General features: G+C 42.2%; 1 protein-coding gene across 2 annotated transcripts in view; it reads right to left on the bottom strand.

The window, feature by feature from the left end:
* Nucleotides 1–27,804, bottom strand: part of CACHD1 (cache domain containing 1) — a 121,038-nt gene that overhangs the window by 15,232 nt on the left and 78,002 nt on the right. For both annotated transcript variants that reach the window (XM_040610627.1, XM_040610628.1), the window contains exons 5-16: nt 21,666–21,792; nt 19,299–19,443; nt 17,476–17,692; nt 13,737–13,886; nt 12,391–12,624; nt 9,954–10,103; nt 9,288–9,411; nt 8,668–8,785; nt 6,786–6,954; nt 4,533–4,675; nt 3,747–3,928; nt 1,998–2,108 (exon numbers count right to left, since the gene is read on the bottom strand). In XM_040610627.1, the coding sequence (XP_040466561.1) occupies nt 1,998–2,108; nt 3,747–3,928; nt 4,533–4,675; nt 6,786–6,954; nt 8,668–8,785; nt 9,288–9,411; nt 9,954–10,103; nt 12,391–12,624; nt 13,737–13,886; nt 17,476–17,692; nt 19,299–19,443; nt 21,666–21,792 (1,870 nt within the window). The remainder of the gene's footprint in view (nt 1–1,997; nt 2,109–3,746; nt 3,929–4,532; nt 4,676–6,785; nt 6,955–8,667; nt 8,786–9,287; nt 9,412–9,953; nt 10,104–12,390; nt 12,625–13,736; nt 13,887–17,475; nt 17,693–19,298; nt 19,444–21,665; nt 21,793–27,804) is intronic.

Here is a 27,804-nt window from a genome sequence, read left to right as displayed (position 1 = left end):
TTTGCAGATTTATAAACACACAGAATCTAAAAACCCAGATCTGGTTTATTTTTAGCATTATCCATTTCACAGAGAAGGAACGGGAAAGAGGATGACAGTGAAGGAGCACAGATACATTTAACTGTATGTGACAAGACATCAAGCTATGAAGTTTCTGCTCTGTCCTAGCAGACAAAAAGCCATTAGGAACGCTGTAAGTATTTTAGGCTCATTTTGAAACATTAACTCCTTCCGGTTTGCTGATGCAAGCTATATTAAATAATTTCTTGCATGGATCTTCTATTCCCAGCCTCCAAAAAAGAAGTAAGATATACATAAAATGGGAATGAGAGGTAACCGTCAGTTCCAGATAAACTAATGTTGCTATTTAAACCCACACAGCAGTTTCTAATGCGAGCATGCCTATTAACTCTACCGATTCCTCCCCCACCCCTCTGGGTTTTTTTTAACTAAGATTTCTTTGGGGATTATAACCGCATGTGACTATAAGCTTCTAGAGGTCATATTTACCCAGGAATCACACTCGCATCTGCCAAATTTTGTTTAACCATTCTTTAATCATGTTCTAATAACCCACATAAGCTTTAAGTTCTTAAACCTAACTAAACCATCTCTTACCAGATAAAAATCAGAGGTTTGATTAATTGCACTTTTCTTCTTACAAAAGTGCTTATTTCTCTTAAGTAAATTCTTCTGTGAGAAGCACCACACAGGCGTTAGGCCTGATAATACTTCTGCCAAAAAAGACAGGCAGATGTCCTGTGGTGGGAAATCCCAAACAAAGCTGAGATGTCTCTGAGGAGAGTAGAAAAGCGGTGTCCTGGGCTCTGCCGGCTTTGTGATCGGTATTTACCAGCGCAACATTAGAAGTCACCTTTGTACTAGCGGGCTGTTTGAGAGTGTGCGCAGAAGCCACATGCTCAGTGAAAGCCTTAGAAAAGGCTCCCTTGTAAAAAACAAAATGAGTAACTACAATTTCTGAAACTTGGGAGAGCTTGTGATTGAAAGGTTTAGTACACGTTCTATGAACTGACCTCCTTTAAACATCCTACATCTCAAACCAAACCTCAGCCTCAGGCTGGGGGCCTGGCCAGGAGGGAGCTTCTGAAACAGATAAACATCTGGTCCTCAAGGAAAAGGTCATTCCAGTACTGACACGATGATCACAGAGAGACTGAGTCCGCTTCTCCTGGTGGCAATATTAACTGTATTAACATATGGCTGTGATGGCCCTCTAGCTGTATGTGGGGTTTTGATCCCAAAGGCACGGCCGCTGTTTTCACTCTGATTTGTCTTCTGCAGTCCTGTAAGGGCAGTTGAAGGTTTACAGGCTTCTCCTCAGGTGGTTCTTCCTTCTCCCGAAAGCCTGTCCAGAAGGGCTGAATTTAAACAGCCCAGGTGAGGTGCTCTGCCAGTGCCTGGCGTATGGACAACTCTTCCGTTAAATCTGTCTTGTGGCCTGACCTCTACTTGCAGTTAGGTATCTGCTTTCACTTCTTATTCCCTTCCTAACGTCACACTGGTACATGCAGCTTCAGCAGTGGAAGTGTAAACCTCAGGAAATCCAGAGATTCATAGTCTTGATGAAAAACTATTTGCCTGCCAGCAGAGAGAGAACATCTCCCAGACTGCCTAATGGAAGCAGTCCCTCTCCTTCTCCCAGGTCTTTGCCTCGTACACATGACAGCTCATCTCATGCTCATCCAGGAGCACATTCTCACCATTGTTTCTTCTATATGCTGTTATTCTTCATCTATCAGTAAAGTTACAGAATATAAACTATTCATATAACGTGGATTTTTCACCGTGTTTCCATATACTATTTCCACTGACTCTACAGAATGTTAAATTACAATTTCACTGAAAGCACTTTAAAACCAGGTTTGGGTTTCACTTCCTGAACATGAGTTGCTCAGCACTTTTCTCTCCTACCCAAAGCACATCTTGATAATTCAAGATGTATTCTAATTTGACACAAACCTCAAAACACCACTTACCTGGAAGAATGGACTGTGTGACTGATCGTAACGACGTAGCCAGCCCCTCCAACATCTAAGTAGGGACCAGTAAAGGTAATTAGCCCTGGATTAGCCACTGCATGCAAGTACCTGAGGGAAGTCAAAAGAAACGCTCACCGTTAGTGAAAAATGGTTACTGTAAACTTTAAGACAGCATCCTTGATTTTGCAGAAATACAGACAGGCACTGAATTCTGCAGACTGTGAACGATATGCTACCAAATCAATGTTTCTTAATATTCAACAAGTACCTAAGCGTGATTAGGACCCAGGCCTAAAACAGACTAGCCCAATAAATGGTTCCTCAGTACATCCAACTGCATTAAAAACTTCAACTTACTTCTGCACAGAATATGTTTAATATCATTTTAGACTTTTTTCCCCAGAAGAACACATGACTTTATGCCAGCAGAGTCTCAAACGCAAAGCAAATACTGCCAAAATTACTATGTTGCAAACGGAGGAGAAATGACATCCTATAGTAGACATAATTCATGCACAAAAATTGAGAAACACGCAAGCCACGGTCACATCAAATATCTTTCTACTGTCATGAGAAAGTTTATAGAACACTCCAGTGCTGGCAACATTTTTGTGTGAGAAAAAGCTGTTACTCCGCTTTTCCCTACCCCAGTATACTCAGCTGACTCCAGACAGCACTGTGCAAGCAGCTTAACTGACTTCTACTTTATTTCTAGTGTTTTACTTGCATCTTCTTTCAAAAACGCTACCATCTGGCTTTATATGAAACCCAAGACACTATCTCATGCTGCATACGAAGGCTTTTTCAAAACCACAGATTGAAAAAATCAGTGAAACGTAAAAGCAAAAAACCTCAAATCCCAAATCCTAAATAAAACAAGAGTGGAAGTAATATGGGAGCTTTTAAAATGGAGACAAGGGATTGTTAAAGGTACGTTCAGTTTGTTTGTAATATGAACGCACCCCATTTATCTCTACTACAAAAGAAAAAAGAAAAAAAAGCAAAATTCATCATCTTATGCAAAAACATAAATAACAAAAAAAGGAAGAAAACCTGAAGAAAAGCTGATCAGTAGCTACGGCAATGATTTTTTCAGGGAAAACCCGAGTCAAGAGAGCTACAGCATCACCAAGGCCAGGAGCAATTCAGACCCTTCCCCGCAGAGCAGGAGGGTTTGGACCCAGCGCTGGCTTGCGGCTTTCACAGTGTGGCAGCTCCTGGCTGGCTCCTTTCAACAAAGCACAGATGTCGAAACACACTCCAGAGCGCTCTCATGTCTCAGGCTCTCATTTGTAATGTATACAAATACTTTCCCAAATCAGATGCTAGCGTCTAATTAATAGTGCACAGTCGAGCCAACAAATTCCTACTTTACGTTAGAGAGGAAACCCACTGTAAACAAACAAAGAAACAACCAAAAATGGCACAAGTTGCTGAAAACACTCCCGAATTAGCTAATCCCTAAAGCAGATGCTAATTTCCTGAATATTTATATTCCCATCTGCCATAGGAGGGATATGAAACAGAAACCATCACTTAAAAAGGGTCGAAATTAGAACCAATAAAGGTTTTAACTAGCTGTATTTAAGCACCGAGTCTTTTACCCACGATGAAAACAATTATAGTTAAATAGTTCATTAGCTGGCCATAAAAAAACACCCCAGGTTATGAAATCGATACCAAATATTTTCCTTATTGCCCTCCAAGATTATCCAAAGCTTTGATAACGGGACCCTAAAAACTCACCATTGTCTCCTGGTGGGATCAAATGCTTTGTCCATGAGGGAACCGGGGTAAATTCGGAGCACCCCATTGGGGGTTGCTATGTAACGGCGCACAATGTAACTGTTCAGGCTACTCATTTCCATTTGTGTCATCCATTCATCTGTGACGTGACTGGTAGCCATTACTTCATTTCTGACAGAGAACTGCAAAACAAAGGCAGACCTAGCAGGGCTCCTCTAAGACTTGCATGAAAAGATAATAAGCTGCTCACGGGGTTTCCTAAAGAGCGATCGGAGATCATCTAAACTCAATTACTTGTTTAAAGTCTTCTCACAACAGACGGATCTGGCACATTCCAAGCAAAGGAAAAGCTTATTATAATGAAATACCGTTGTCATTATCTCTGCAGCTTTTAGAGTTTGCTTTTTTATTTCATGCAAATATAAACACTGCTGTGCTTGCACACAAAATAGGAATTTCTCATTTATATGCCTAAGAATGCAAAGACATTTCCACTAAGAATTTACTGTAGCTTTAATTCTTCTAGTGTTTATTTCAATAGCTGCTTATCAACTTTTTTCCCCCTCTTGCAGCAGAAGCCCCCTCTCTCCCTCTCCACTGTTCTGTGCCTTGAAGGCCACGGCCAACTCTCCAAGCATGGGAATAACCGTTCCAAACCACCACTCCATAACCCCCTGAGCATCAGGAGGTGAATGTTGCAGGTACTTCCCCGCCAGGTGAAGGCGTGGGACGTGAGGCAACCAGGGTCTCCAGGGCTGACCAGAGTGGTCAGCACCAAGGACATACCTTGAGGCCAGGGTTGGCAATCAGGCGCGTGTTGTCGCTGAGGTACGCCGTGTAATGCTCCACCATCCGCTTTGTCTCGGGCTGGCTGAGATGTTCGTAAGGAGAAGAGAAGCTGCCCGCAGAGAGCATGACTGTAGGGCTTTCTAAAAATAGCAAAATACGAGAAAGTTAAGGCCAACGAATTGCACGTATTGCATAGTAAATGCATTTGTACCACGGAAGGGCATCTGACGTGGCGTCCTAGCTGAGTACACGTGGAAGGAATTACACTGATGCGCTCTTCATTCCTCCGCCTGTTCCTCCAGTCTCCCACTCCTGAGCGTGCAGAGTGCACCGCTTCTTCAGGTCGCGGGCGGACCGTGAGCGAGGGCAAGAAACACCAAGTTTCTGAGCCAAACCAGAGCCCTTACGGCACAGCTTGCCTCCCCAGGCACCCACAAAATTAGGTTGCACATGAACTATCTTTCTTGCTTCAAAATACAGAAGGGACAAAGTTAGTCCAGTTACTCTGATTTGGTAGGCTTTAGTGCCCCTGCTCTCAACGTCTGAACCACTTCTGAATTACTACTTTTTGAAAGATTACAAATGCTGTTTTCCCTTAAGAGAAGATTTTGTGCTAAAGAAGAAGAAATTAATTAACCGTGTTTAGGTTAAATACAGCAGAGGAAAACAGAACCAAGCACTTTCAGTTACAGATAACAAACAAATGGAGAATTACAAGCACAGAAGAGGGAGCTACACCAGAAGTGTAGCTGTCCGGGGTGATTTTTCAGAACAGACTAGAAAGCAAGTTTTCATTGTGCAGAAACTGCAATACCAGACAGCTTTTTCTTCTTAAAAAGAAAAATGATTACATTAATGCAGGGCCGAAGGTTGCAAAGAAGGTCTTCTCTGAATATTTGACCCATGGAACCCAATTTCCCCATGTGTAATGGTCCCCAGAGGAAAAAATCTCACCGGCGTATGTGAAGTGTTCTGCTTTTATTCACATTCCTCTAAAACACATCACCATACATCCAGCAACCATATGTACTGCAGTCATCACTTATGAACTTCTATTATAGTCCTTCATCTGCTTCCCAGACCAAATATTCTGATGTGATTGCATTTTGCTTTGCATGAAGTTTTTCCACTTGTGAGCTTAGTGCTGTGTTTTGGGGATATTTTCCACTTATAGCTCGTCTTTCTGCATGTAAGATAATCATGACTAGGCACCACATTAAAGAAAGAAAAAAGCTTATGTTTTAAACAATTGGCAAAGCAATTTTGATAGGTTTGTCAAGTTCCTCTGCATCTCTCAAGTCTAATCTCACATGGCTATTTGGGGCACTGCAATATAGCTATGAAAATATCACAACTGTGCCACTAATCCACCATGAGACCTTCAAACCCTGCTACAAACAAAAGCACCTAATTCAGAACTTCTTATAAGAGAGCGCAGATCTTACTAAACCCCCCAAGATTAATACTTAGAAATGAAAGCTTTCAACTTATGATGCTTATATTAAAACCCCCTCTATGTTCTTAGGATATATTAGATTTTTTAAGTTCTCTATCCTTTCCAGACACTAGAACTTACACTGCCGTGGAGACTCGCCCTCTTTCCTCCAGTAATGTTTGAGCAACTACTGAAATTACAGGTAGAGCAGAATCACTTCAGCTTATCAAAAGCAGCAGTGCGTCTGTAACCCAAGAATTTTTAAGCAGTTAAGGAGGGTCTGGAAACCATCACACCACTGAAGCTCTCAGTTTTCCCCAACAGACTTAACTTCCATGTGAAGTCAGATCGATGGTATTAAATGCTTATGGCAGTGAAAAACTTGCATAAATCCAAAGTCAAAAGAATAGTAGTGCTGCATGACTGGCTAGGACTTCGTCCTACTTATTTATCAATAAGCTGCTTTACAGCCAAAAAAAGAGAACTTAGTTTTAAAGCTTGGTGAGACATCTCTCACTCTCTCGACTCCACTTTCTGGGAACTTGATCGAGCAAGAGTCCCAGTGTATTCATCTCGTACTCTGATGAGCAGTCCCACTGTGTTCATCCATGCAAGTGCTCACCATCAAGCAGAGTAGCTATGATCAATGAAGAGCTATAAGAAGGTAACAGCTGATTAGAAAATCAGCCTTGGAAATAAAAGCCTCTCAAAGGGAGACTGTTTTCAGGCTTCTGTGAGAAGAGTTGTACTTTCTGCTGCCACACTCTACAGAAACATGCACAAGGTGGTCAAGGTGAACTGCAAGAAAGCTTTACCTAAGGTGGCCAGCTGCTTGAAGTGCAGGCAGGCGTTGAGCTGGCCCAGCAGATCCAGTCGATGATACAGTAGCTTGCTGCTGGGGACAGTGTTGAGATTCTTCAGCTGTTTAACAGGTATTTCTGGCTGTATTACCACAACACACAGGATAAAGGATGTGTCCTGGACCTGAAAAACATAAGCCAGTCATCAAACAGAAACAAAAAGGTGAAGATTTAGCATTCATTCTCTTGTCTTTAATTGCTCATCTCGTCCAGTTCTGGAAGGCAGCACCACACTTTGCCATACTCTCAAGGATCACAGTTTCCACTGTATCTGCCTTTCAAAGAAGCCACCGCAGACTTGATCCTACAGAAAACAGAGGGGAGGACTGTGCTCAAGCCACACTGGTCTCCATGCAGGATAGAGACACTTGTCTTCAGTGGTTCGATTACTGCAACCCAGTCCCATACAGCCACATTCTAGTCCGTAACCATCTTGTACGTGTTGCAGCCACTAAGCTGTAACAAAAAATAATTTTCCACAGCCTATGCACAAAATAAAAATATTTAGTTTTCAGGAAAAAAGATTACATTAAGAGCTTCATTTTGTTGTTCAATTAGCAAATAATTTCTCACACAGTTTCATGGATACTTTTTGAAGTGTCATTAACAGAGGAGAGGCTTCAGTTTCCCACTTGATAAAAACACGCTGGTATTCCCTTTATGAAGAATACAGACAAACTAACTCTCGAAAACAAGATCTTATCATTACCACTGTTAATTTTGTGCTACATGTGTCACATGCTTTACTGGTTTGTATACTCTAAGTATCCTATAGTACATTAGGCTAGCAAAACTTGGAGCTGCCCAGCTGCTCTGCAAGCCTGTTTGATATTTAATGTAGCATTACAACATTAGAAAATTAGCTCCAGACACCCTCCTATGTGAATTTCTCTTACACAATGACAGATTTAATCTCTTACAACTGCTCAGCTTAATCTTTCAGGTTGGATTTAACTTAATACGTGAAATGATCCACAAGTACCCTCCTGAGTTTGTTGGCACAAAGAAGTAGCCAATTATTTCTGGCATCAGTGAAATTCACCTGGATTATAGTTAACCTCAGATTCCATTTTAATCCCTGGGTCAAGATTAGCATTCAGATATGTTCAAAACTGAAGAAAGGAAGACAGCTGCCAGAAGCTCTCTTAAAGCGCCGCAATCGGTAATATAGCCTGCTGCATAAACATCGTGCTCCGTTTCAATGAAAGCTTTGATAGGAGTAATGTTTATAAGAAAAGCGCTACATTACAGCAAACATCATCACTGGCTACTGATACAGTTCTGCAACAAGACAGTATCACAATGAGAAGATGACATTTTCCCAACTGTTAATTCTACTATGGGGTAGAGATTATACTACTCTGCCCCAAAGATAACCACAATATTAAGCAAAAGAGTGACCTAATACTAAACACTGCCTCAGCACTGTACTCTAGTGTGGTCTCTCGTAGGTATTTATGTGTCACCTGGCTTGCAGTGTGACATCCAGACCAGTACAGATTTACCACCATCAGGAAAGCACGAGTATAATCTCCACCTAACTGTACATTACATGCACCTTACGAAATGAGTGCCTTCATGCAGAAGGGACACGCGCTTAGCCGTACAGACACATCTCTGAAGCTGACATGGTAAGAAACCAGAAACGGTAATTTCGTTAGTTCTTCATTGTAACAAAAAAGCCCCACGTGCGTGCAGTTTCTGAGTAATTCAAAACTTTCATACTTTAGTAAGATAGCAATACTGCATGCTTCACTATATTCAGTACATTAACATACTCCTCAATCTAGGAACTTACTCTACGCCATCCTGTAATAGTGTCATTGTTATTCCTTACCATTTTCCAGGCATAGCTGACGTTGTAGGCTTCTTTTCCAATTTCTCTCAGTTTGTTTACATGCCAAGACAGTGAGGAGTTCACAGGAACTGTAATGATCTGGCTGCCCAGGGGAATGCTATATTGGCAGATATAACACCCAGCATGTTATTAAACACTGAGTAAAGGCTTAAACAAAACCTATCTGCTGCACATTCATAGAAGTATCATAAGATACGAAGAGATTAACTGCTATCTGTCTTAGGTGAAGAAAAAACGTATGTATGCTAAAAATGAACTCGTTTACCATCACATTTTGAGTTAAAACACATACTCAGATTAGACAAAGGATAAAGAAAAACCCAGAGCAAATAGTGGGAAATCTTCCCGACATGCAAGAGAGAGATTAGAAAGAGTACTGGCCAGATCAGCCGTGGAAGCCACTGCTTAGCACACCAAATGATAAAATGAAGAAAGTTGGAGGAAACAAGCCAGAACCATTGCGGGCAGGGGAATTCCATCCAAGTACACAGATATTGTAGGAAAAGGAATTTTACATTATCTTCTCTTCAAACTCCTCTAGAAATGTTTCTAGTGCCCCAAGGACTGCTAAGATTTGGAATTGCATCCCAGTCCCTTACCTAAGGATGTTCTGTCGCACCAACTCAAATTTAGGAATGTTCTCATAATGGATAATATCCGTGTGGAGCGGTGGTTCAGACAGCAGGTAGGGCCTGGTAAGGGATGGGTGCATAAGAGTGTATCCTAAAAAATAAAGACACAAACCCATACATTGACTATATCATATTAACTGAGCCCAGGATGAATATTTATTAGGGAAAAAAAAAAAAAAAAAAGAAAGGAATACAGTAACTACATACAGTTTTTGCAAAGGCTTAACGAACACCAGTAAACAAGCAATATTACCACTGAAGAAGCTGCAAATGCAGAACCAAGCAATAAAAAGAGGTTGGGATCAGGGGAAAAGAGCTGAACACACATATACACAAGTTCTGCCTTCTGCCCTACACATACAGAAAACCTCGGATGTTACACATGTAGAAAATCTCAACAGTTAAGTAAGCATTTCCACATCAAAACTCCAGTACAGAAATTTCAAGTTATGAATCCTCCTATAGCCTCCAGCAACTCCCAGGCAAAACTAACCAAACAACATGCAGCTAATCTTTTAGTAAATATTATCATTCATTACTTACAGACTATTTAGAGACATGAGAATTGAGTATCCTTCTGATGGTTGATGACCTCAGTGAGACTAGAAAACATTATGTGAGCCAAAAAGTTACCTTTATTATCAATGAGGAAAGTGTAGGAACCCAAGGAGTCTTGATAATAGGTGACATCTTCCAAGATATAGGCGAGATTAACGTCTACTCCAACAATCCCTAGCAGCAGGTTTCCAAAGTAACACGGTTTACTTACAGTCATTATCAGGCCTTCGAATGAGAGAAATAATATAAACTCATCAGCAATAGTATCTACTTAATTATTTTTAGAGGAAACAGAGCATACACTTTGTAATTTCAAAATGTTAGGTACTTACATCTTACACAGTGTTCCTTGCTGGAATATAGACAAAAACTGGCATGCCTACAGGGAAGCTGAGCAGGTTATCTGTCTGCTGTTAGCCACTCGCCCTAATCAGTTAATTTCTACGTTTCTGATAGTGACCTAAGGTACATTTAATCCATTTATTAAAGTACACACCACAAGTAATGTTTTGGGCGTTTTGTCAGTCTGCAAATGGATGCTTTACAGATCAGACATGTTTGCATGAAAAGCCAAGATAGTACTTTGTTCTTTATCATTTGAGGCAATTTAAAAAATAGGAGGAGGAGGGAGGAAGAGAAATTGTATCTGTAAAGCAACAACAGAGATAAATTATTGCTCATCTAATTGCATTTTCAGAATATTAAACCTCCTCTGCTTAACTAAATCCCAACACGGCCACTGTACTGGGAATCATACCCGTAATTACACAACGCTTTGGGACACATCTTGTGCCTGAGGTAAGAACTCTTGGTAATACTTTATTTTTCTTACTTTCTACACCACTGCTATCTGGAAACTCAGCGACTCTTTTCCTTCAAACCAATATAAAAATCATTTGCATGTATAAACTAAGTACACTTTGACATTTATGTAATTTCCTTCTCCGTTGCACCAATTCTAATCCTTCTGTTGCTCACATTTTCCATTATGCTTGGATATGTCTTTGTGTGAGAGTAATCATACGTCTTAAGTACCGAGGTTAGGAAACACAGAAAACAGCAAGCATTCTGACTCAGAAGAGATTTGCTCAGGAGTAGTCTTAAATTTCTTTTGGGACTCAACACATAAGGCAAACGCACAACGCAACTCAGCAGTCCTTGAAAACTGTTCTGCATAACCCTCAACTACTCCTGCCTGCTAGCAGAGACTAGGAGCGTGCAAAGTCCTGAATGAGGAAATACAGAATGTGCTCAATTCTCAAAGCAATATAAAATCACCAATATATTTCCTAACAGCACTGTGACGGTCAGATCTCTTTACAGAGATGACACTTAAGCAAAGTAGGAGCTGAGGCGGTGGGACCCACGGCTGGGTGTGTGTCCAGCCGGGGGAGCTCTGCCAGCACCGGGGGAGCAGCCCAAGCGCGGTGGTAGCTCCAGAAGCCTCTATCGGTATCGGCACCTTCACTCTCCCCATTACTGGAGGTAGCGGGGAGATCAGATCAAGCTGAGCACGCTGCTTTTGTTAACAAGGCATCTAATCTTAAGGTAAAAGGGAAGACCCATGCACCTTCTCACCCCATCAGCATAAATTAGAAACTGATGGGAGAGTCAGAGTGCAGACTTCTGCTGCGTTAAGATGGATGCGTTCACACAGTCTGTGGAAAAACTGTCACCAGGTTTCCACTGAATTCAGCGTATCACTCGCTCCAGACTGGCCAGGCGATCACCAGCCAGCTCAGGCTTCCTCTTCTGCCTGGTGCTGGGGGCAGACCAAGTGTGCTGAAGCTGAAGAAGAGCTAAGAATAGCAAATTTGGGGCAATAATCAGCAGTCTCTCTCTGTGCCATATGCTAAGTTGGTTGTTTTCCCCCTCTTACAGAGCTCTGACTGCCGGTGTCCAGCATCCCCATCTTCAAAGCCTGTCAGCAGGAACAGATGCTAAACTAGCTGTGAAGAGCCACTACTTGGGTTGCAAAGACAGAATGAAGGGAACCCTGGCAGGAAGCACGACTCTGAAGTCACACCCACGACCCCACAGGAAAGGGAGGCTCAAATGGAAACAACTTTTTTCCCTCCTCCACTGTGGCGACCTGGGCAATCCCCTGAGTCTACCTGTAAGACCTCAAGACGTACCAAAGTACTGCAGTAATGAATCCTGCAATGGTGCGGCACAGTGAAGCCTGTCATTCCAACGTGACAAGATTGCTTCCCTCAAGTGCTAAGAACTTCTCTCCACAAATTATGGATGCTGTGTATGCACACATACCTAAGAACAAATTTCACCCTGAAGAATCCAACCTACATCTACCTACTCCATGTGTTATTACCATTTTTTTCATAACCAGACCTTCTGCAGATCAAAAAACTTAGCTGCGTGAAAGGCTAATTGTATATTTGCCTTGGGAACACACCCAAAAGCATCTTATAAAGCCACAGTATATCTGAGAACAGTAAGCAAATGGAACCTATGCCCTTACAAGTTTATACCTAAATTCAGCGTAAGCACTTACCATCTCCCATTTCATCTGAGAAAGGCAGGCTGAAGACTGCCTCATCGATCATTCGGTTGGGCAGGTTTGTATAGAATCGGCCAACTGTAGTTTCCAGGTTACTCAGCTGGTTTAGGACCATCATGCTTCCCTTGATCACAGGTAGGGCTGTTCGGTCTGGCACCCCGTACTTCACCGAGTTCTGCTCTGCCAGGTCTCGCAGAAAGGCCAGTTCCTTCAAACCTGTCACTCCCTCTGAAACAGAGATACAAGACACAGAAGGAAGGAGATAAAAGCAGCTTAATTTCCATCAAGACTTCTGTATCTTACTCCAAAGTACTGTAAGTAAACGCAAAACAATATAGACTGTGGGACTGAGTATACTATAAGGCTTATTTAAACGGTAAGGCAAAGTGCTGAAAGACTGGTGTGGTCTTAAGAGAAGTAATTAGCTAGCTCAATATTTAGTAAGATTGCCTCTCACATACCGTTGCATGATGTAAAAATTGAACACGCTGTCCACATCGCCACTTTAAACAAAGATCTTTTAACAAAGACTTATGTGACCCATAAATCCATAGGACAGCTCTTTGTTCGCCACCAGTGGCTAGTCCACATAAAGGACCAGGAGCGTATTACACACCCGTGGAGATAACAGGCTTTGTTCTTTAGCTTAAACGTTAAAGTTTCATGTTTTACACAAGTTCCAGGCTCAATTTCTGCAGACAAATCAAATACTTTTGTACATCTTACATCTCAAATGAGTATTTAAATTTACAGTCAAATAATACTTCAGCTTTAGCATTAGTTTCCTTGGCTAGAGTCCACGTGCAACTTTTTAGTGTACAACATATACCCTTCTTACTGAAAATGCTTTATTGGAAAAAGCACAGGATGCCAAACTACCGTGTGCATGATGTTCACACTTAACTTCACTCTTAAGATGGGTCTCGAGTTATTGGAGGATTTCAGATTACATTTGATATTACATTCACGCTCCTTGGCTAATGACCGAAACGGAAGTCACATACATTCTCATTCTGCTGCACCAGGAAACACGGGCAATGCCGGGAACATTTACAGTTGCAATAGTTATCAAATTTAATTCAGTCTGGTTGCCACTAGACCAATCAGGCAACAATACTTTATGTCCTGAGTAGCTGCACTGTGATATATAAGCATACGGTGGCACGCAGTTTTATATAGCGAAGTACCAATATCTGGATACAGCCTTGGATTATATGGGCCAGCATCTATTAACAAACTGCTCCAAATAAGGTATGGAATCACAATTGAATGGGCTTAACAAACTAGCTGTACAATGAAAGGGAATTTTCATCAACTGGAAATACAGAAACATTTCTCACCATTCATAAGCGCGTAAGTAAGAATCATTACTGAGTTATTGAGGAAACTATTTTCTTCATTGATGACACGTAGAGTAGCTTTTTTATCATCTTCTGAGGAATCTTTTGAGGTAATCCCAGCCGAGAGATAAATTATGACCATATCAGTATCTAAAAAGAATTACATACATACAGCAGAAAGTGCATTAGATTTTTAACTCGGGAAAGTCAGGCACTAAGAGCCTTTCCATCTGCTTACAACCATGTATTGCCAACAGCTTCATTTGTGAGACTGACAGGAATCTACAGTGGATAAACATGCTGCAGCCTTACGAACTGTGTCACTTGCTACTAAACTTCCACCCATAGTATTTAACAGACACCTGTTTGAGTCGGCACCCACCAGCCACCCAGAAGCACTGTGGTTTGCTTCTCCTGAGCAGACCTCACAGGCACCTTGTGGCCTGGCTGCAAGCGGGCAGGAGCACGCAAGACCTGCACGCAGTGTGCTGCAGAAGCGACTCTGACTCCATGCAGAGGGCCTTAACAAAAGCAAAAAACCTGCAGGTTTCCTCCCCTGACCCACTGTTCCTTCGCTCATCCTGCAATTCTACAGAGCGGAGCTGTGCTGCATCCTAGGGGAGCATCTGATTGATATTTCCTACATGAAAAGCACACGGTGCTTTCCCAGCCATTGCTGCTGCAAGAGCTGCGCGGGGGCTCGGAATCGCTGTTGCTGCCGATCACAGAGCCCTCCTCATCCTCCCCTCCTGCAAGGCTTGGCCGTGCAGCCAGTCCCTGCTGTAGCACGGTGGCAGACAGCCCAACGGTCGCACATGAGAAACACGAAATCCCTGTACAAGGCCTTTTCACCCGCTCCCCTCCCTCGTGCCTGCACCAGCACCGCGGCCACCTCGCCCGTGGCTTGCAGCGCCACAGCGGGAGGCTGCCGCAGGACGGAAGGCCCCTGGTGCTTTCCTGTGGTGTAGGTTAGAGCCTAACGCCCAAGAAGGGCGATGCAGCACACCGCCATTCACCGTCGGCTCGTTCGCGTGAAGTTGAGCACGTTTTTCAAGCCGAGTATGTTTTTGGCAAGAGGCCTGCCTCACAGCCTTTCAACACGGACATTCTAATCCTTGCTTATACGCTAATCTGTTTCATCATAACAGATCTCAGTATTAAAAGTGTTTTATGCATGTAATTAAGACACTTGTAGGGATCATACATCACCATGTAAGCTGAAGAACATTAGGTTAGTTGGTTATATACTAACTTTGTCTCATCTGGCTGAGTTTTTTTTGTGGTTTTGTTGGGTGTTTTGAGTGTTTTTTAATAGGTATGAATGCTTTGACTTGCACATTTTGTCACCGCGACTTGAAAAGAATTTCTGCTGGAATTGGCTTTTGATACAAACAACTAAGAGGAGCTGTTAATTTTGCAGAAATTTCTGCTTTTTTTTTTTTTTTTTTAAGAAGCTAAAACCAGGAGAGAAAAAAAGCAAAGCCAGGCATTAATGCAGCTTTGGCTGTAGTTTAAGGAAAATTGTTAACGTCTTTCCTAGGCTACAGCATAGCTATCAGATACTGCAGCCTGGCATGATGCTGCAGCCCAAAAGCTTTGCCAGCAGGAGTAACGTAAGACAGCCTGAAGCCTGCATTAGGGACCAGTGCTAAACAGGGCGTTCATAGCTGGGGCCTTTTCCAGCTACCAGTGTACCATTACTGCATTTATCTATCTATAGCGTGTGCATGTATATAATGTATACAGCCACACAGCAAATTTTTTTGGTTTGTGTGTGTGTGTGTATATATATATATACACACATACACACAGAGACAAGCACACCCTACCTATTTATCTTGAGCTTTCGGGGAATGTTGGTACTCAGTGGCAGAGCATTTTCTTTACACTCTGCGATGGGGGTCTGCTGAGCAGGACTGCAATAAGAACCGGCATAAGGCAGGAAATTCAGACGTGTTCAAGGGCACAATTCTTCCATCTCATACCAGTAGTTCCCTTCTAACTTTTCCAGTGTGAATTTGGGAGCAAGGCTGTATCTCAATAGCTTTGCTGTATCTCAGTAACTTCCCCGACACACCCACACATTGTTCTCTGGGAACAGGATGTTAGAAGATTAACAGTGAAATGAATGACATTTTTTTTCTAGGTTTATTTTCCTTTTTAAAAAAGATGAAAAGATTATTTACAAGAAAATGAGACAGGTTTTATAAACATCCTCTTCTCAAAGCTACTGTATCTCACTCTACGAATTCCAAAATTTGCTATATACAACCTTAGGTTTTCCAAATGTTTCAAAGTTAGAAAAACCTAACTCCAAAGCATTTGCCTTTTCTTTTAGTTTTCTGTGCCTGTGCCCCACAATAATTGTTCGGTATAGAACTTAGTCAAAGTATGTGTTTTCACATTAACGAAGAACACGCCAAAACCTTCTAATCCTAATATACAAACAGTGCCAAACACACAAGGTATGTAGGAGGATGCTGCAAGACTCTACAGCTGGTGTTCTTGGAATAACACTTATAACTAATGCACCTTATCCCAGCTAGCTTCAGCAGCACTGGATTTTAATTTATTTTTTTCTTTATTTTCTAGAAAGTTGCACCCCTTTCATCATTTTGCCAGATGATGGTAAAAACCTGCCCTTGACAACCATGCCTTTCAGCCAAGCACAGTGTACAGTCAGAGAATTATTTCACTGTCACCTATGGCCTAAAGTTCAGAAGTTGGCTGAACCTTTAATAGCAAAAGCACCATTTTATAAATGAAAGGCAAGTCCCATGAAGTATGAGCCCATTTCCTCAGCCTTTCCAAAGCACTTTCATTCCTGGACTTTTCCTTTTCACCTTCTTCTGTTCTGGACAGCATCTGAGCTGGTGTCCTTCAGGACACTGAAGAATTTGCACTCATTGGAGCGGGCACGGGACCAAACTATGGGATCTGCGTTACACAAACTGACTAAACCAGCAGAGACCAGCCTGCTTTCTCTACCCTGCCGCCACACTGGCAATGTTACTCAATTCCAATGAGCACTCAGAGCACAGGTTCAAGAATTTGCCTTCCACAGCTTCCTGGCAAGCAAACAGGCAACTCAGTTTCACATCCATCTTTTCCACATCTTTCACCACATGCTCAGTACAGAAAAAACACAACGCCCCCCCTCCCCCAGTCTTGGGAATGGGAAGGAGAAAGCCCACAGTGCATACACCAAAATTCAGGAGGATATTCTTAGATGAAGGAAAATTTAGCCAGGCCAACCTCACATTCCATAAAATACCACCCATAATTGGCATTCTCAAAAAAAACTTTTCCCTGAGAAGCAAGGGCCACTTCTGTAGGATTCCAGCTATGCACATTACCCATACACAGAGGTTTGGGCAATATTTAAATGAACCTGCAGCAACAGCAATTTTCATTGAAAGGACCCCCACACACATTTGGGAAATAATTCAGCTATCAGACAATTCAATCCTGCAATTTCATATTATAGTTCAAAAGAAAGGGAAGTCGGCAAGTGAAATAAATAAAAAGGGAGCGGCCACATTCAACAGTCACTCACGCAGCTTACAGATCAAGTAAATGCTACTTACAAAAACATGTGCTTCCCCCCACCTTTTTTTTTTTTTTTTTTTTAAATATTCGAGACTACACACTCCTTTGGCCTCTGTCAAAGTGAGAATCTCAAATAAGAAAACATTTGCAAGCCCTAGAAATAATCAGGATTGCCCAACAAGAGACTTACTTCCTTGGAGTTTTGTGCCATTGTTGGTATTTCGTATCAGCTGGAAAGCCTTTTGAAATCCCACTGCATGCTGCGTAGAGCTGTCAGATGACTTTATACTGCTAACGAAGGTGGACATCTTCCTTTTTGTCTCACTAGTGGCAGGAGACAGAAATGTCTTATAGCACTGATCCAGCGAGCAGGTTCTTACTGTGTCTGCCGCGGTTAACACAGAGATCTTGAAAGAAAAGAAACTCTATTGGATTACCTTACCATTTATAATTCTTTACGCACCAATATAGAAAACACAATGATAAGCTAACTGAAGAGATTCCGTGGATTTAAATGCAATTGTTAAAAAATAAATGCTGGAGGCATAAATCCATCAAATTTGAAAAGGATTAGACTTATGGTGAATTCATGTCAGTCTTTGTTTCTCAGATGAAGTCAGCTTCACTCTGCTCATACACAATAGTTAATACACGGTTCTGGGCAGAAGCCTAAGTGAACTAGAGATAACTGAGAACAGAATCAGCAAAGAGCATTTTCAGGAAAGCCTTCAGTGGCTAGAGAAAAGTGGAGTGCATACAGAAAACAAAACCAAAAAACACTTCTAAGAACTTTTTATAGGCAAAGCATTATATTGTTTTAACATTTCAGTCAAAGCATGCCAAAGCTACCGTCAATTTTTACCCTGTAAATAAGGTATATAGTGGTAACACTTGCATTGATATACACATAACATACCAGTTTTATTAAATGAGCGGCATACGTTATTAGAAATTACGACTGATGCAAGACAGTCACAGAATGAAGCACTACCCGTCTAACAGGTTTCATAACCACTGAGCTACTGACCAAGTCATACATCTTAAGTGTATTTTCTTTACTACAGGTCTATATTAAGACAAACACTTCCGACAGTTAAATTTAAGTACTATTAAGTCTGCTAAACTATAAGCAATATCTTACAATCTTAAAACTTTCTAAAAGCACAGAAGTTAGAAGTGTTTTTCCTGTACTATTAATGGAAGATTTAAGGCAAAGATTGTTGTTCTTCAACTTGATTTGACTGAAACTCCCCTCCAACTTAAAAAAAAACCAAAACCATGAACCCAGGCAGAAAGAATGATCAAGTTCCCACTAGCAGAGAATTACTGCAAGGAAAGACCAAACGGGGGGGCTGCTTGCAGTCCTACAGAAGCACCTTACGGGCCCCTGGTTGTAATCCATACCTCAAAAAAAATACAGGTTAAGTACCTTTCTCATTGCCAAGTAAAGTATCTGTGGCAGAGCATGGTCAAGGTTTATTGGCCCTTGGCTTTATCCTTTCCTTGCTAGTATCATGGCTGTCCAGGAATCTTCCGAACACTCACTACATTTCAGCTCACCCAGCGTAGCAGCAGAATAGATAATTTCCATTTTCACAAACAAAAAAGACAGCCTCAGAGATAAAATGAGTTGCTCAAAGCAATCTACTACTTCAGAAGTTGGCAGGCTCAGAGCACGGTTCTCCTAATTGCACACTGTATCACACTGCTGACCGTCACCTGAAGTCTCTGCCAAGATGAAGGAGCCTTTAAAAATTACTCAGAAACAAGATTTTGCCTTAGATCAGTAGCTTACACTTCTCTTTTTTCCAGCCTGCAGATCCCCAAATGTTTCCCCTGCAGTAATACAGACTTCCAAAAGTGAGTTCAAGTCTTCAACACCCATTAGAGGTAGACCACAGGTCCCCATGAGTTCATGGACCACAGTTAAAAACACCGCTTTGGATGAAAACTGAAAACACAGAGCATGGTTGAAACCAACAAAAACATGCTCATTGCTTGGAGAAAGCTTACCTTATCGTGTTCATCTATAGAGCTCAGAATAACCTGAGCAGCATCTTTGGCAATCTGGAGCTGTGTCTCTGTGACCGAAGCCCCGTGGTCCACAATGACAACAATATGCTTGGACTGAGGTCGAACAGTAGAAACATAGACGGGCCTGAAGAAGAACAAAACCCAAACCACCGTCATGAGTCACCTTGTAGTTTCCACTAAAATGATTACAAGTAAAAATGGTCAAGAATTAAAAAAAAACAACAAACCAACAACAAAACACCCCACAAAGAAACAATGAAATGTAACAGGAATTCCTGCCTTTATGGAAACTTCTACTAAGACAGACCAGCCGAGAACCTGAACATACAGAAGAGGCCCTAGTTTTCACTCTCTTTCTGATTTTTTAATCCAAATCAGGTGTCGGATCCTTCTCCCTCTGTCACAGCAACTGCTTTCAGCTAGGAATAAAACAATTTTGCTGACGCAGCAGCAGTGCTTGGGATTACTGTTTGCAGCAGCTCGCATGAAGTTTTGGAAGCACTGACAAGCAAGAAATGCCTCACGATAAATGCTGGGTGCTGGGAACCTCACTCACATGTGAAAGTAAGAGCAATAGTGGGTATATGCTGGTTACATGACAAGTAAAAACCTGTGCAACTGTGCAGAGCTGCATTAGCATAAGGTGTTTGGTTTACTGCAGTAAGGGAAGGCTTCTGGCCAAGAAAGGGTTTTCTCTTGGTGCCCTGGAATGCATCTCACATGGGTCATGCTCCACAACCCCTTGGGCCTGTGCAGTTTCAAACACCATGGCCAAAGGGAGTGAACTCTGGTGGAGGCTCCTGGTGCTGCCATGTGGCTGTGCTAACATCAGAAAACATATTTTCAGTGAAGCGACACTCAGTTCAGTACCGTGAGAGATGCATGAAAGATTTCAAGGTTTCAACCTGGAACAGATTAGGAAGATCTTCAGCAAGGAGGAAGGATTTAAAAAAAAAAAAAAAAGAAGAAAAAAAAGAAAAAAAAAGAAAAAAAGACAGGATTCTGCTCCCTCTTCAGTCCAGATGCAAAACTAGTCAAGAGTCAAGTGTGAATTTTGGGACCTAAATTTTGTTATATGAAAGACAGCCACAGGAATCTTATGAGTAAAGGAAGTACAGAAGACTTTAGACAAGGCACTGCAATAAACAACTGGCACAAATCAGTTCTTAATTGTAAAACAGCCCGCAGCTCTGTACTGGTATTAATACCTAGAACATAAATAGGGTCTTTGATCTTCAAAGCACTTAAGTATTAACTAATTAATCCATCCAAACTACCCTCTGAAGTAAATACTAGCAGAAAGAGATCCCTTATTTAGCCGTGGAGAAACTGTGACCCAGACTAAGTGATTTGGATGAAATCACCAATGGTTTTCATATCAAAATTCTGATCAAGACTGGAGTACCCCTGGCTCTCACGTCTTCAGGCCACACCTTTCCAAGACCACAGAAAACTTAAGCAAGCCCAGACACTTCATGCTTTGATGACACATGGAAGATAACATCTGAAAACATTCGATTACTCAACACTGACAGGTAACCAGAACACCTTTTAGTCTCTGTGCACTCAGCTACGTGGAAAGGTACCTGGATGCGCTGATACTTCCTCCGCACAGATTGATTAACTGCTGCAGTTAGCTAACGTGTGACCAGAGATACTGAGCCACTGCACTTTGTTAGAAGGTTCCACCCTTGAGTCTCTATTAGTCCCACGGTAATGACAGCAAAAGCCAGGGAAAAATCCTGCCCTGCAACTGCTTTGTTTCACACCCACACAACAGAAACATAACCCTGTGCAAGAACCCCCTGTCACCATTTGATCCTTTTTTTCTACATTTTTTTTTAGTAGAAAAAGAATGTTTCCACTATTGCTGCTTCTCTACTATCCACAATGTGCCACTTGAACCTTGGGTGGAGACTGGAGAAATGCTTCTACGTATGTCCCTTCCAGTCCCTCACCCTCCCACGCTCCCCTCGCCAAAGCGATGCACCTGCCAAACCAGTAGAATATGTGTTCACTACTTCATTAACAGGGGCCAAGCGCGAGTCAAAGAAAAGTAAAATTTTGCCTATAGGCTGACCTACAATTTACAAATAAGCTGCTATTTACAGCTTATTTGATTTGGGAGAGGTAAGGAACCTGCATGCAATTTTATTTTACTTCAAAGTTTCTTAAAAGTGAAAACCAGAGCTTTAAAAAACAAACCTAAGAAAACTCAAGGGACTCCATTAAAACTTACTCACGAATGCCGTCATCTTGGCAAAGCGTAGCACTGAAATGAAATCAGCGCTTGAGGAATCCGATTTTAGTGCTTTGCCCAGCAAATTGTAAGACAACAGATCATACCTGCTGCGGTGTTCGTAGCTGCCTTTGCACCGGAACTTGTGGGCTGGGAAAACAGTGAAAATGCCTTCTTCTGAGCTGAAATACTGCCATTTAATCCCTGGGTTAGACTTCAGATTATCAGCAAGAACTGAAGGTTGGAGAGGAAAAACAGAAAAACTAAGTAGAGTTACAAAAAAAGGTCAAACTTGGAAGTACGTTTATTCAAGGCACCTCTTGTATGTGCTTAGAGAAGAATAACCCGGCTCCCAACCCGAAATACGAGTGGCTCTGTTTGAGAACGGACAGAGCTTCACATCTGATCTGCAAACACTTAAAGTCTTTTGAAAACTTAGCACTGGATTTGACAGACTTTCTTTAATGCGCGATGACAGTTCCTGAATCTCTGAAGTATAACTGGGTCCCGAGAAGTCAAGGCAGGAGCAAGGAAGGAAAAGATTAAGGCAATTATATCTAATATGTATACACACATACAATTACATGTAATGATAAATACATTGTCCACATAGTTTTCATAAAGAAAAAACCCCTAACGTTAAAAAAAAAAATAATCACATGTCCTTTATACTGAAATAACTCCAAAATATTAAATAGGTTTGCTGCTTGCAGCTCTGTATCCAAAGCTGTTAACATAACTTGTTCTGACATCTGATTAAATACGTCTACAGGAACATTTAGCAAAAATAGTTTAACATGCCAAAAATGTGGGTCAAGGAAAAACTCACCGTACAGAAACAGCTGAAAAGGTTAAAAAAAAAAAAAGGGGGGGATGGGGGGGGGGAAGTCTTTTTTCCTCTTTGTTCCCCATGCTCTCCTGTTTGTGTAAGGGTAGATAGGAATAGTTCCCACTCTTGGGACTCAAGAATTTCTCCAAGTTTCTCATTATCCCTGTGCCATAATTAACAAGGCTGTGGCCTCTCAAGTACTGCTTGCTAGGAGAGAGAGCCACTTCTCCGCATCTTCCCCCAAAGGGTTATGCAGTGGCCGCGCTCTCCAAGTGCCAGCTGGTGGGTGGGGGCTCCATGCTGGTTCCACCCATCCTCACCATGAGCATCACCACCAAGATCATAAAATTCAGGAAGAATGACAGTAACAGTTGTTCGCAGCTATATCGCAACTTTCCTCCAAGTCTCTCAGACTCCTCTGTGGCGGGTGATTATTAGTTACTCCTTGCATAGACAAAAAGTGAAGAACAAAGAAGGTAAATGACATGTTCCCAAGTCATGTAGTCAAGCAGGGACCGAGCTCAGAATATCACCGTAGGGTAGAGATCTCAAACCCTCCTGTAGTTTATAGGCCACGTTCATTCTCCTTAAAACGTGCTTGCTTTCTCATTAAAATAATCTCTAAGGAAGCACTGTTGAACACAACAAGAAAAGCAATTCAAAAGGTGCAGCTTGGCGATAGTAACAAAACCGACTACACCAGTAAACCCACAGACCACCACCAAACCCAACAATCAAATAAAGCAGCTGCCCCAGGGCCAACGAGTAACTTGTGAAGGTATTTAAGATACCAAGCTAAGCCAACGGCGTGCAGCGATACTGCGGAAATCCCGAGTACTCAGAGCACAGGTGGGGACAACCGTGTCTGAACGAGCGGAGGCAGAGGCAGCGCTGGGATTTCTGCCCTGGGGGCGACGGCAGTGCCCTAGGTGCCACCCGGAGCACGCACCTCGGCCTCGCTCTGCAAGCCTCAGCCATGGAGGGGTTGCCGCTCACCCCACGCGATCCCCAGCTCTGCCACACCGATGGCATTGGGCAGCTGTAGGCTGGCAGAGTCCTCTAAAGCGAGAGGAAAAACCCTCCCAGGAGAGAGGGAACAGAAAGTCATCAGCATGGGAGGCACAAACCGTCTCACCACCGTGGCAGTAACGGGATTATATTCCACTTGGGGCAAATCATCGTCTGTGCTTGCGGCAAACTGAAAAGAAAACCTCCATGTTTGAATTCTTTCATTTTTACCTAACAGTTAAAACGGATCGTACCAGCTCAAAATGCATTACAAAAAAACCCCAAAACTAAAACCCACAAACAAACCACAAAGAAAAAAAAAAGCACTTCCTCGCTATTTCTCCTTTCATGTTCTTTGATTACAAAACTAGCCAGAACTGGCACAGGGCAGCTCTGATTTACAGGGCTGCACCTTTTGCTGAGCACTCACTTTTGGCATTTCCTTCAGGACTGACACTGGAAATCGGCCAGGCGGTTTCATCTCCTGCATCTCACTCATTATCAAATACCCCAATATTTGGCTTGGAAATCACTGCAGGGCACATTTCAAACCCTCCCAGGCATTCTACAACAAAATATCCACACAGTGTAGTTTAAGTTCAACATCCTCAACAGTCTGGCACTTACTCAAGTTTCCCAGACTGGCTGCAGCAGTGACGTTCTCTCCACATCCAGCTCAGCATAATTACCCTGTAAAACCCACTACCTTGGTGGGTTTCCCCCTTGACTCTTGCCACAGTTTTTTGTATTTCCACAGTTTTTTGTATTTCCACAGTCCCAGTGGAAGTCCCGGCTGCACCCTGCTGGACTCTGTACAAAGATGCAGCTTTGCACAATTGTGGTTTTGAAGAATTTGGTGCCTCAATAGACCGAGGAAGAAACAAGAACAAGATGTGAAATGGCTGATGAGGGTTTTCCCAGTGCGCTAACGACTGAGTCTGGAACCAGAGCTATCCTCTGCTCACAACTCGCACTTCCTCATCCTTCTCCAAGTTGGTACACCAGTTCAACTCCTAACAAAGATGCCAAAGCTCGTTTCTCTTTCTCCGCTGCGCACAGGTAAAATCAGCCTGGTGATGCTCTGGGGAGCAGGAATCTTTTCTCTCATGAATTTTCACACTTGCAAAGAAAGCACCCAGGCCCTCGCAACAAAATGTCAAACAAACTACCCAACAGTGTTTGCTTCGAGCTGCCTCTAAACTTCTCCCAAGTTCTTGTTTTGTTTTTACACCTGATAGGATAATACCAGTTTAGCAGCATCGTTTCTGATCGGTACAAAGAGCAGGTTTCTTCGGTCACAGACAACCGTTTCTGCGTAGCAGGGACACAAAGCAATTTGTAATTTTAATATCGCCAAATTTAGGTACCATGGAAAACTTCAGGCAAAAATCAGTATTAATTAAAAACAAAATAAACCCAAACCGAATTTCTAGCTTTTATAGCTAGGACTACCAGAAATCCCTCTCCTTATCCCCCTCCAAAGCACCCACCCTCTTCTCCTCTCTGAAATCTAGCGTGGAAAGCCCCAGGTTAGTTTCTGAACTCCTGGAGGGCTGGGCAGTCTGTCCCTTCGGAGAACGTGCAGCACCGGTGCTCACGGCCCACACACGCTCTCCCGCGGGGGAACACACTGCATGGCCACAGCTGTGGGAATCCAGGGAAGTATCTGATAACCCTTTATTAAGCTGCAAAGAGGAACCTGGCGGGAAAAAAAAAAAAAAAAAAAAAAAAAAGTCCCTTGAAAGTATCGAAAACTTGGAAGAAAAAAGAAAATCCTGTTTACACACTTTTTTTTTTAAAGCAACACTGTCTTTCAGCAGTGTATGCAGATCAACGTTATCCATTCTCCTGCAATACAAAAAACTTAGAAAAAGGTAATACAGTGAGACTTTGACATGAATAAGGTCACCAAAGGCCAAGCACACCACGACCCTGCAGCAGAGCACTTGCCATGTGCAGGTCATTGCTGGTTTCCCTGATGCCCAGGTCCATCTGCCAGAGGAGAAGCTCACAGCTACATCGCGCAGCAGGCGTAATGTAGCAAGTTAGCCAAAAAATGGAAGAGTGAGTTGCTGTCTACTTAGGTGCAGGCACAGAGTACCTACAGAAGTGTCTGCCACGTGTACCGAGTGCTTCTTTTGGATGCCACAGTTTTCAGCGAGACCACTACGGCTGAACTGCTGTTTGACTGCACTGCTTTGCAGGCCGGGAGGGACATGAGACTCTCAAACATTTAAATCCTTTCTATGTCTGGCCACCAGGATGTCATAGTTCCAGGGGTGAAGTATGGCAATTGTTTTGCATAAAGAGGCTGAATTTCTGGGATTTAAGTTATTGTTACGGGTTACAGAACTGGAAAAATGTATTTTCAAATCAGACATGTGAGCACTCAGTTAAAGCCTGGATGAAATAATTTGCCCTGTTTAATTTCACCAACAGCAAAGGAGTTGATAATTAAAAGGCGGGTTTTTTTTAGTCATTACTTTCTATTTATTTACCCACAAGAGTATCTGGATTTAAAAGTTCATTTTCCCCGCAAAATAATTGGTTTTGAACCTCAAACCCCTTACAGCCTTAGTGCCTCTCTCTGCTATCCCTCCTTTTCACAGAGTTCTGCTCACGTTTTCCTTCAGCTAGTATGTCAGTTCAGTAATAACGCCACCCCGCACCCCCTCCACCACCAATTGTATTGTAACTCTTTGTTTGGGGTTTTTTTGGTCTCTTTTTTCCTACAACCACAGAAGTCAATCTCCCAGCAGATAAGCTACAGCTGAGAAATACATACTTTTTCTCTTTAAGTGCACTCTTATTTTCCATGCACTAAAGCTGTAAGAATGCCCCATAGATATTTCCTCATTTATTGCTCCCTGCCAGGACACCCAGCAGATGTTCTTTTTCAGCCTAACCTTACTCACCCCAAACTTTGCCTGTACTTTACTCTTACCTCCTCCTTCCAGCAAAGCCTGCCTCTGTACAGGTTACACAATCACAACAACCCAACAAAAAAACATACTGTAAGACGATTTGCATGCCTAGACTATAGCTAAAGACTAAATCTGTCAAAATTACACCCTTGGCAGCACCAGCAGAAGTGTGTGCAGGGCATCTCTACTGGTCCTCACTTTCTAGGCTCCATATGCTTGACCTGTGGTTCCCGTTTTAACTCAAAAAGTCATTTACTTTTTTCATCTTCTGGTCAGGTTCAAGATATTTTTGCAAGTATAAGGCGGCACCCATCTCCTTATTCTAATAGAAATTACAAAGTATTCTGTAATACTGAATAAACATAATAATTTTGCTTTTCTAGAGTGAGCATCACTAAATAAAGACCCAGCCTTGATACCACATTACTTGGAGAAAGCCAAGAGTCCAAGTCTTATAAACACAGTAATCTTAGCGGAATCCCTTAGTTCCAGACACAGGCTGGGGATATAACCGGCCAGCTGGGAGCTGCTGCCCATGAGCTGGCATTGCCAACTCGCTCCACAACATCTGTCCCCTCCACTTACAACGCAGCACTATCTGACCCCAAATCGTGCCACAGGCAGAAAAAGTTGGAAAGTATTAACATGAGAGTATTTGAAATGATCATTCTCTTTAATTATAAATATATCACAAGGCAAAAAGGACTTTTAGAAAGAAACCCTATGTGATAGGGTTTATAAAACTTCAAAGGGAATGTGATATGATAACACTTAGTACTTCTAGATACCACTTTACATCTTCAAAGCATAGTCAAATCATTAACTAATTAATCTTCAAAGAACGGCATAAACAGTCAGTGAAAAAAAAAAGGAACTACTGAACATAATTGCTCATTATAAAAGAGGTTCTTATAGTCCTCTTTATCATTACATTTACCGAGCTGCAGACCTCATGGTCTGCAAAGAAGAAAAGTTCAATTTTCTGTGCAACACACATACTGCAGTTCTTCTCTGACAAGTACCTCTATTAAAAATAATCATCATGAAGATGCTTTAGTGTTCCCCAGAAACAACAGCAGCAAGCAAATGTGTTTACTTTACAAGTAAAGACATTCTCTAACTCTCCAGACCTACAAATCTGATCCAGGATTTTCTGAGTCAAAGTGTATTCTGGCTGATGCACTTTCACCAGAAATAAAAGGCTCTGCAGCTCAAACCCAATTAAAATTCTGTTGATGGCATAAGCCAGGATGGAGCCCTGCTCACTCCTTGGGAGCTTTTTTGACTCTGAAGGGGAAACAAGTAAAAAAACTTTTTATTCGAAGGAATGAACCCAGCTTTCTTGATTAAAAGGACCTGGAAGGGGGGTATTAACTCTGCTGCTCAAATACCTCCCAACTATTTTAACTCACTTGAACCATCAGTTTAAAGTACAGCAATATAAGGAACATGACCAGGCACTCCACATTTTAAATGATCACCACC

This window comes from Falco naumanni, chromosome 11, assembly GCF_017639655.2.
Source record: "Falco naumanni isolate bFalNau1 chromosome 11, bFalNau1.pat, whole genome shotgun sequence".
NCBI lineage: Eukaryota > Metazoa > Chordata > Aves > Falconiformes > Falconidae > Falco > Falco naumanni.
Note: the sequence above shows the minus strand (reverse complement) of the source record. Positions and strands in the feature narration are given on the sequence as shown.